Genomic DNA, 11221 nt, shown 5'->3' with positions numbered 1-11221 from the left:
GTGTGTGTGTGTGTGTGTGTGTGTGTGTGTGTGTGTGTGTGTTGGTCAGAGAATGACTTGTAGGAGTCGGTTCCTTTCTTTCACCATGTGTGTCACTAGGATTGAACTCAGATTGTCAGGTTGGTGACAAGTGCCTTGACCCACTGAGCTAATGATTACATTCTAAAGTTCAGGATGCTTCGGGAAAAGAAAAGATGCATTCTAGTTTGGGGACTAAAATAAAGGTGGCCAATGCATGCATGGAGGTCTTTTAAACATTGACTCTGTCTTCATGTCCCTCATACCTAATCTGGAGGCCAGAGTATCTCTGTGGTTCTAACCACTACTGAACTCCATGAAGGTCAGGATCACTTCCAGTGTCTTGATCATTACCTGGTGTGAAGCTGGAGATCTAAGGGGGCTCAATACTCATTAAATCTTTAAGCCAATAAGGGATTGAGATTACGGGGAGAATGAAGTTATATAACATGCTGTCTAAAGTTCTCAGAAAGGTAACAAAACAAAACAAAACAAAACCAGGCTTGTTGACATTTTGGGTCAAGTTATCTCTGTCTGGCGGAGTGAGGACTGTACTGTCCTGAGAATTACAGGATATTTACCAATGTCCTTGGCCTTGACACATTAGATGACAATAAGATTACCCTGCTCTCAGCCCCAGTCCACCCATTATCAAATTTCCCTTGGAGGCAAAAACATTCCATTGCTGTTTAGGCCAACAACATACATTAACTATTTACAAATGGAACCACTGGGCTATTAAATAAATGAAAACATTAAAAAATCGAGAGTAGGGGCTTAAGAGATATGAATTATGTAGCAATTATTACAATAAAACAAAACAGTTGCAGGCTCCAAAGAATTCCATTCATGATCAGGAAACAGAACAGCAGACCAGAAGATGGGGTGCTGTTCTGCAGTGACAGGACCACCACTGTTCTCTCTTACTCAGTGATTCACGTGTCTGGCAGGGATCAGGACACGCATGCTGGGACTTAAGGTGGAGCTTCAATGCACATGGGGTGAGCGGATTTGCCTATATTACCTTTCTTTTGAAGATGGAAAATCTATGACACAAAGAAGTTTGACTTGTTTCAAACAAGAAACAGCTAATGTGAATGCTCTCCCCAAGGTGGAGTTGCTGGGGGCTACGAGCCATGTTCCTGCTGAATACCATTCACTGAGAGCTACTTGACCCTCTGACCTTCAGTTTCTTTTGTGAAAAAGGAGCCAGATAGTGAAACTAATCAGAATGATGCAATGATGGCAGATACCTGTCACCATCCATTTGTCTAAACACAACACACAGAATGCACATCCCCAAGAGTGGACTCTAATGTCAATATGGACTCTGGGTGACTATAATGTGCCAATGCTGCTCATCAATTGTTCATAGAATGAACCATTCTATTGGGAATGATGCGAATGTGAGACTGGGTCTGCACCTGAAGCATTTGTGCTTCCTAATCACATTTATTGGGAACCTGTAATCAGTCTTTAAAAAAATGCTATTAAAAAAAAGGATGCTGGGTTAGGGAGATAACTTAGGGAGTCAGTGAGTAAGTTCAAATCCCCATTTTCCACATAAAATCCAGGCACGCCTACACAAGTCTGTAACCCCAGTGCTAGGTCGGGAGAGGGGAGAGGGGAAGACTGAGCATGACAGAGCTTGCTGGCTAGACAGCCTAGCAAAAATATTAAGCTTCAGGTTCAGTGAGAGAGGCCCTATCTCAAAAAACAGAGGCTGTGCTGGAGAGATGGCTCAGCAGTTAAGAGTACCAGCTGCTCTTGCAGAGGACCTGGGTTCAGTTCCCAGCACCCACATGGCAGCTAATAACTGTCCTTAACTCCAGTTCCAGGGGTTCTGACGCCCTCTTCTGACCTTCATGGGCATTGCATGACATGGGTGCACCTACCTACATGCAGGCAATACACTCATACACATATAATAAAAATAATAGGTACAATATTTTTTAAAAAATAGGGGACGACACCTGACCCCCCTCCTCTTCCCTCTGCATGTGCAAACTTGGACATGCTCATACATCTCCCTCAAATAGTAATGATAATAATAATAATGATGATAGAAGGTGTTGTGGGGACAGGGCCAACAACCACATCAGAGTACTACCAAGAAGATACCCAGTTCAGCACCCTGTGGTGAGGTGCTTAATAACAGCTTTTCTTTAACCAAAAATGATTCTCATTTCTTTTCTTTTTATTAAATCTTCTGCTTAAGATTCTCTTGGAGGGAGGCAGAATACAAACATGGATTTTTCCTTTGGATCTCTACCACCAGAGGAGGTAGGGCTCCCTGGCACAGGCATCTTGCCACACGTATGGTCTGGAAAGCACCTCATCCTGTGTTTTTGCTCTGAGGCTCAGACCCCCAGGAAGGTTGCAAGAACTCTCTGGTGGGATTGTGGTGACTCAGGCTGTTCCACTTCAAAGTCCTACTTTGTGGTCTCTGTGCATTCTGAGCTATAGGGATGGAATGTGACAGTTTCCTCCACATCCTGAACCACCTTAAGTATTCCCTGTTGTACGGATTTTAAGATCTGTGGAGATGCCAAAAAGGAAATGAACTGTGGACTTGGGCTTTGATGGAGGGGAGATGAAGGGCAAGAGGGATTATAAAAATAAAAAGTTTGAGAAATATCCACCTTGCACATAGTGAACACTCAATAAACATTAAATAGCAATAATAACTAAGCTAGTAAATGAATGAATGTGCCTCATACCCCTTAGTCTGCATAACAGACCACAGGCTGGATGGGGTTTTCATCACAGAATTTCTATGGCCTAGTTCATAGAGTTTTTAAAGTATGCCTGTAAGCTCCTGTTCTAAGAACTTTTTAGTTTTCTTTATAATTCATTATAGCACAGCCAGCAAACAGCAAACATGAATTCCTTTAGTATTTCTAATTTTTTCAAGCCTAAAAGAAGTTAACGTTTATTCCAATTCCTTGCAAATTAATGCTACATCATCCTGTGCTAAGTGAAACTGTGGCCGTGGAAACCACCCAGGTGTGAGTGGTGTGAAGCCCCATTCTCTGTGTTTTCTCTATGGATGTTTCATGTAATAATGACAGCACCCTTACAACATAGTTATCATTGCTCTCATTTAATATATTGGCTATTGTTTGATGTGTCCTGCAAACGTCATATGATGGAAACCAGATTCCCCACTGCAGCCCATATGGTAAGGTGGGCCCTTTAAGGGTTAATTATGCCCTGAGAACTCTACTCTTACCAATGCTGTTGCTGTGAGAGAGGGTTAATTATCCTATGAGCCCTGCCAGTTCTCTGCAGAATGTGAGTTTCTGAGTCCGGGAGCTTCTTTCTTTCCCTCCCTCCCTCTCTTTCACTCTTACCTTCTACCCTGGGATGCGGACCTGAGAAAGCTCTCACCAGATGCTAAGCAGGTGCTAGTACTATGGCCTTGGACTGATCAGCATCCAGAACTGTGAGCCACATAAACTTCTATTGCTTATAAATTGCCCCATATATGGCATCCTGCCATAGCAGCAGAAAACAGACTAATTCAACAAAGAAAGGAAAATTTAGAGGCGTTTAAAGAAGGTAATCCAAAGGTTTCTTGTTTCTCAAAATTAAGTCTTAGTCATTACGTTATTCCAACAATTTTTATGTCATAGTAATTCCCCCAGTTTTCTCGATGAACTTGTGCTTTTCCTGGGCTAATCCGTCCTCTCAGCCTGTTTCATTCATGTGATGAAGAGGCTAACCACTCACTTAGTTAATGGTCTGGCATGACCTTAGAGCTGTAAGTTTCTTGTTTGGTGATTGGACATCTCATTTCTCCTCCAAGATCCCAAACCCTGTCGTTGTTTGAAAGCATGGAGAAAATAGGCTGATGCTCTCACCTGCCTGGATCATGGAGCCCATGGGCAAACACTTCTGGGGGCTGGTTGGTGCTGTTGAAGTGGGGGTTGCTCTGTGGTATAGAATAAGGCACATTGCACACATCTGTGTCCACGTCCAGCCGCAGTACTGAGCCTGTGAAATCACTGAGAAGTTGGAGAGGAATCAGTGCTTCATGCTGACACTGTATGTCTCACCTGCACTAAATAAGGTCACGTTGCTCTAAGGAGAATTATCCCCCCATTTGGGTCAAAATTATTGAAATTCCAAATTCCATGAATGAAACCAGGGGCAGTTTGGGTCCAGATAGGATAAAGAATGGCTTAAAGGTGACCAAGGGCTGTGGTACTGGTAGCATGCTTGCTTGGCTGCTTTTTAAAAAGATCTGTCCTCTTTAATTTTTGCCAGTCTGTGCATTTTATGTCCCCCAAGATGTCAGTTCATTATGCAGAGGGTGGAGAAGCATACGGGGGGCTGCTGTCCAGCAGCTGTGGTCCAGAGGAGGAAACGCTCTGTACTCAGAGCTGTGTGTGGTAGAGACAGTCCCCAAATGCAGTGCCACCCAGCAGCAACTCCTAACACAAAGCAAAGCATCCCCTCAGCATAGAACACCCGCACATTACTACAGTAATGTGTATACTGACGACAACAACAGTTAAATGTTTCAATCATCAAATAGGGTTTCTAATCACTGGTCAGATCCCGTGTCCTGGTACTGAAAACACATCAGCATCAAGAGGCACGTGTTGGTGATCAGTCTGTTACCTTAAACCATCCATCTCCTCCATATCGTCCAGGGTGATCATCCCATCCCCAAGGATGATGTATAGAAAACCATCAGGACCAAAGAACAGCTGTCCTCCAAGATGCTTTCTGTGGAGCTCTGCGACTTCCAGAAACACCCTGGCTGTTCTCAAATCAACTTGATGTGGATTTTTTCTGCACGATGGGAGGGACAACACCATGACTGTTCAGGTACAAGGTAAATCAATAGAAAGGAGAAAGTGTACAGAAAAACAGACATCTGATACATGAAAAAGGAGCCATACTTGAAATGGAGCTAATCAGAATCACTGAAAAATTACATGATTCTCTATCATTTCAGAAATAGCATTGAAGTGGGAAGTAATTGAGGAAAAGCAGCAGAGCCAGTATTTTGTTCAATTTTTCTTAAAACACTCACACATGGGGGTTTTAAGCCATGTCAGGATTCTGCTTTAATTATTTACTGCCACCTTATGACTGCTTATTTACAATTTCTAAACAAAAAGTTGATGAGGAGATGGAGACAAAACAAGATTGCAGAACTTGCATGCTCCGGCGCATGGTAGTGAGTGATATACCTGGATACTGTGTATTCCACGACCCTAAGAATGTGGTCATGAGGCCCGATGGCCCACCGCTCTTGGTTGGTGGTATAAGACACATACAGCTTTCCATTTTTCTTGTAATTGGGATGGAATGCAAGGCTTAGCAGTCCCCTTTCATCTCCTCCCTGCAGTCAAATGAAAAACACAAAGAATTGTGAAGTTAATTATGTTCTTTATTGTGTTTCAACTGGAACCCCGAAAGAGTCTCTTTCTTTCTTCTGGATAATCTTTGCCAACCTCTTTTCTCTGCTTCCTAACCCTACCGCACAAAAAAGGTTATAAAACATTTCACTGTGTGCAACTCTTTAAAGGTTAGAACAACACAATTGTCTTGTGTGGTTATCTATGCACAAGAGTCTTACACCACTTTAGTCAAGTGATTTGTGCATGTAATCTTGAGAAGCCAGGAAGACAAGTTTAAGTGCTGAGAGGAATTCTTTCCCGGGTTACTAGGTTGCTTGTAGTTCATAGAAGACAAATAAAATGGTTCACAATCAACAGTCACTTCTAATCCAACTCTCAAAAACCTAAAACACAGTGTGGACTGCCAACTCCCACTGTCTTGGCAATATGTTTAGAAAACAGTTAAATTGCTTGTGTAATATGTAAACCATTGTTTCATCGTTGTCACGACGATGGTGGTCTGTACATCATAGCGAGGTAACAGCACCCTTGGCCCATCTATACAGAAAGGAGGTATTTTTACGTGCATTCCTAATGCTGTGTAGAAAAGAAGGATAGAAGGGTAAAGGGATGGAGAAAGACCAGGCTGGGGTGGGGGTGGGAGAGACAGCAGAGAGGAGAGAGGCCACTGGGAAATGAAAGAACAATCTAAAGCAACTTTCTTTTGTTATTACACGAATGTCAAGGATTGTATACGTTAGACATGCCAAATGCTAAAACAATTAAAACACCATCATGTTCTGAAATAGAAAGGCATTTTATCTGTATTTTCTGCTAATTCAGCATGGTCTTACCATTGACTTTATCCCACAAATAGTTTAGGAATTTCTATCATGAAATCAAAGCATCTAAAATTATCTACATCAGAAACTTAAATTTCATCCTCTAGGAAACCAGTGCACATTTTCTCTCCAGTCTAGTGAGTTCTTCACAGCAGTAAAATCATGAGACAGAAACTGAATTCTACCACTGGCCCATAAAACACCCCCTTATTTATGCCTTTAACACAACATCTGCTTTGGCCCAAAGAGTATGAGAAATTAACTTCTGAAGTGTCAAATGAGGAAAAACTTTTGTAATATTGAAACTCCTTAGCAGGGTCGTGGTCAGTCCTATGTTGTGTTCCCACTGAACAGCACAGGTTAACAGCACAGCACAGCATGGCACAGTTCTTCCTCATGGTTGTAGTCTACATCCATTTGAGAATGTAAAGTTTTAGGCATAAAAGTTTTGGGAGGCAGAAGCAGAGGGACCACTGTGAGATCGAGACCGATCTGGTCTACATATCTGAGTTCCAGGCTAGCTAGGGCTTCAGGGAGACCCAGTCTCAAATCCCTCTCCCCAAAGTTCATTTTTAATAAACCTCATTTGATTTGTATTATGGATCAGATATAACTGCTTTTTGCTAATAACACCCAGAGTGGAAACATTCATATTCGGAGAGTTGTATAAAGAATACACCGGTTGGAAATATCCAGGAAGTACCAAATCATTATTCAAATGTTAACCTTTTTGCATATCACCATATGCTTACTTTTAACTTTAATCATTAGAGTCAGACTCTAATGACTCTGATTTATGAATGAACATCTGCTGTTTTGGATTATTTGTGATGATGGTTTTAATACAGACTTAATGCTGCTGTGACAGGAAATAAATATCAATTGGCTTTCTTAGGAGACTTTAGAAGGTGAGGTGTGTAAAAGACTTGACTCTGGGGAAGTCCCTGGACATTTAAGCCACTTTGATATAAGAAGGCCCACAGGTGGAATTTTGTCCATGATTAATTCTTCCCCCCAATCTATTCCTCCCTAAAGCTGTGAGGGCAGGTTAAGTACTGCATGCCTGCATCACAAATGTTTGTGTTCACTGTAAGAAGCTTTCGTTGAAAGTAGTTCTTTGTAGTTTCTAATCAAATTGTCAGAAAGACCATGTAAGAGTGGAAAGCAACATGGTTCAAAGCTGTGCTGGTTCCTTTTCAGGAATTAGGGATGTAGACTTAACGGATCATAGGAGGCCAGGTGAAAAGGATGTAAACAGATCTGCAAGTGGGAGTGAAACAATTCTTCACTCCAGGGGTGCGAAGTTCATACCAATGAACCCAGGAGTATCACAGACATTTGGTGAGGGCCAAATATGGAAAAGGAATGAGACTTGGAGAAGGACATAGATGGGAAATGCACTTTTTGAAAAGCCTTCTAACAATTCGGACTTTTTCAAGGTTATAAGATTAACATTTGGTTAACTTAGTATTTATGACCTGGTCTTTTAAAATCACCTTCCAGGTATAAAACTGTGTTCTGATTGGTTTGGAAACTTGACAACTCAAGTCATTTCCAAGAAAAACTTTGGTAATTATGGAATAATAATAAACCAATCCTTGCATTATATAAATATCTTGGCCATCTCTTGGGACCAGCCTTTAAAATTGTGTCAGAGATCAGGAAGGTCAGATACTCTCTTACTGTGCTAACAGATTGAAATATTGATAAACCCACTTTTCACTGAATTAGCCTTCACAGTGATGATGTCTATTTAATTAGACTATATAATGGAAAAAACAACATCATTTAACTGTCAAATGCAAACCTGTCTTTAAGTTCTGGCTCATTTTTCAAGTTCTACACGGAGAAGTATGTCGGTTGGGCATTGAGGGTGGACCTCATGCCAGGGTCAGAGGCCTCATCATCAGTGACACCACTGGACATTTAGGGCTTCTGGCCCTGTAAGATCCTTCAAGTTAGACTTCACAGGAATTTTGTCCCAATGTGATAGCTATGACTATGCAAGGAAGCTTGAAGACCCCTGTTCTTCTTCTGGCAATTAGGTCCTTTCACCCTAGGTCTGGCTGTGCATGTTCACAGGCTCATTCTCTTGTCTCTCCCAATTCCACCCCCCCCTTCTCTTCAATCTATTGCAAACTCTGATAACGCAGCTTTGGAGACTCAGTAGAAAGAATCTTTGACTTCTCTCCTGATCCTTTCCCATCCTTTACCCTTCATGATGGGTGGCTTTATGGCTTAGAGTTTATGGAACTGAAACCATGTGCTCCATTCAAAGATGTTAAGTGTTACAGACTGATCCTGGGGAGCATCTCAGGAGAATGAGTCTTTCATGATGAGCCTGGTTGAGCTGGCTACCAAGGGAGAACAACACATTAACAGAGACACATAGGAAGCCACACCTTTCAAATAGACTTTAAATTCTAACACTATGCTTTTAAAATCTGTCAACCACTGTCCAAAGTGTTTATCATTATTCATGGGAAGAGCAGTGATTTTTTCCAAATACTCTTACTGAACTTTGGACTTCATAATTAACACTGAACACTTTCTGTGAAATGTATTCCTCCGTGAATGTACAGACAACATTATTAGACCCAGATTGGAAGCAAGAAACATTTGACATAGCAATGGGGAAAAAAAAATCTCAAGCTTTTTTTTTTCTTTTTATGAGGCAGGACCACAATCACATATGATCACACAATCACACAGACAGCCTGGTGTTTTCAGGCTGGTTTTCCTTCTGCTCTGGCTTCCCAAGCTGATAGGATTACAGGCCTGCACTGGCACATCCAGCCTCATGATTTTTAAAAAATATTTTATTTTTAAAAAAATTTATGTGTATGAGTATATTGCCTGCATAAAGTGCACCCGTGTTGTGTAGTGGCCGGAGAGGTCAGAAGAGGGTGTCAGATCCTCTGGAACTGGAATTAGGGACAGTTGTTAGTGCCATGTGGGTGCTGGAAATCGATCCCAGGTCCTCTGCAAGAGCAGCCAGTGCTCTTAACTGCTGAGGCATCTCTTCAGCCCCTTCTCATGATGTTTTAAATAAGAAGCTTCTGATTTTGTGTTAGGCTACAGGTTGGACATGTTTGTCACTCTGAACGGAGCCTGGCCTACCATCTTGGGCTACCATGCCGTGTACTACATCAAGTCTTGATAGCCCCACACATGAATGGATGCTCAAGATTGTTGAATGATTTGGAAACAGTGTCTTGGAACGTTGTGACTGACCCATGTTTTAGAGTAAGTCAGAAAAGCCTCCCCAGGCTCTTTTAATAAGGAGGTCACTGTCACTCAGCTCCTAGGAACAATTTCACAGGGTCCAAAGAAAAAGAGATGAAACCCCCAAGGAAAGGGGTGACTTTATGGTCCAGGTCCGCTCGTACTTTTAGGATAAACTCTTCCCTAGTAAGCAAATCAAAGTTCTAATCAATAATGGAAGAATATTCTTCTTTGAATGATATAAAATATGTACTTCAGAATGAGAGATAATCATAAAATGATTACAATAGAAAATGGTTTTCCTCTTTAAGGGAAATTCTGAGGTCTTTGTCTTGTGATATCTAAAGGAAACATTGTCTTTATTTTTCAATATGGTTAAACTTAATGGATTCTGATTTTGCTTACATTTATCTCCCTCGCTTTCAGAGAACGTGACTTGTGCATGTTAGGATGAGGCAGCACTGGACCAGAAGCTGGAAGCACTATTTATTACCTATTTTTGCATAGTTTCTCTTAGTTTCCTTTTGGTGACTGACTGACTGACTTCAAGTTCAGTCTTATCTCCACTGGATCCTTGATTTTCTGTTGCCGTGTAGTGTATTCAGAGGGTCTAGAGATTGGGACAAAGATATCTTTTGGCAGGAGTACTATTGTGCTTATCCCATGGATATTTCCATCTAGATTTTTAAAAGGATACTAAAGCCAGGTGTGGTGGCACATGCCTGCAATCTCAGAACTTGGGCGGTGGAGGCAAGAGGATCAGGAATTCAAGGGTAGCCTCTTCTACATAATGATGTAGGATCATCATTTGTTTTGAGACAGGGACTCATATGGCTCAGACTAGGCCAGCTTGAGCTGCATGGATCCCTGTCTTAAATCAGAATGAAACAAAATGAACTAAAAGATCTTAAGTACATATAACTTAGCTTTCTTAACTATGACTTCATCATCCATAATATGACCCTCTGGTACTAAGCAACAAAGCATAAATACGGTGCTATAATCAATTAATAATTTACAGAGTTGGAGAGATGGCTCGGTGGTTAAGAGTACTGGCTTCTCTGTGATGCTGATATTTTTTTGAATGGTTAAATAATGCTACATCCTTAGAAGCAGTCATGACTCAAAACCAAGTATTAAAGAGAAAGTAGATAAATATTCTGGATAACTTTTAACCAAAGATTTATTTGTATATAGGTACCCAAATTTTCTCCACTCCAAGACCTAGTAACAAAAAGAAAATACTTGGCCCCCTGGAAGCTAAATTACAAGAAGAATTCGACAAGTTTCTACAGATTGTAAGGCCTTCTTACATGACGCCAGGGCACAATTTCCTTCCTACTGAAGGAATTTCTAAGAATTAACATCAAAAACAGCAGTGGTATTTTTAATTGTCTCTACACACACTTGTCCCATGGAACAGACTTTCCCATTTTCCTTACCGATCATCACTCCCTTGTATAAGCTTTGCTGGCGCATAAAATGAGAGGGAGAAGGCGACTTGAAAACTAACGTGGGTTCCTTCTTTGCTTACTCTGAGTCTGGAACCTTCTGCTGTCCAGAAATGAGAAAAGTTTGCTGGAGAACTGTCAGTGGAAACACCACACTGGATAGTACTAGCTTTCTGTTGTTGCTGTAAAAATATGCCGCAAAGTTCATGTCTAGAGACAAGATAGATTTGTTATCTTGGTCTGTAAATTGGATCCCAACATGAGTCTCATGGATTAAAATAAACGTCAACAGAACTAATATCCTTACTAGAGACTCCAGGGGATGGTTCCT

The 11221-nt window shown here is 41.3% G+C and overlaps 1 protein-coding gene across 1 annotated transcript in view; it reads right to left on the bottom strand.

The window, feature by feature from the left end:
- Hhip (hedgehog interacting protein) overlaps nt 1-11221 on the bottom strand; it is a 93449-nt gene that overhangs the window by 23629 nt on the left and 58599 nt on the right. The window contains exons 5-7 of the mRNA XM_008848050.2: nt 5223-5374; nt 4645-4818; nt 3882-4025 (exon numbers count right to left, since the gene is read on the bottom strand). Coding sequence (XP_008846272.1) covers nt 3882-4025; nt 4645-4818; nt 5223-5374 — 470 coding nt within the window. The remainder of the gene's footprint in view (nt 1-3881; nt 4026-4644; nt 4819-5222; nt 5375-11221) is intronic.

This window comes from Nannospalax galili, unplaced genomic scaffold (genome assembly GCF_000622305.1).
Source record: "Nannospalax galili isolate Female #2095 unplaced genomic scaffold, S.galili_v1.0 scaffold423, whole genome shotgun sequence".
Taxonomy (NCBI): domain Eukaryota; kingdom Metazoa; phylum Chordata; class Mammalia; order Rodentia; family Spalacidae; genus Nannospalax; species Nannospalax galili.
Note: the sequence above shows the minus strand (reverse complement) of the source record. Positions and strands in the feature narration are given on the sequence as shown.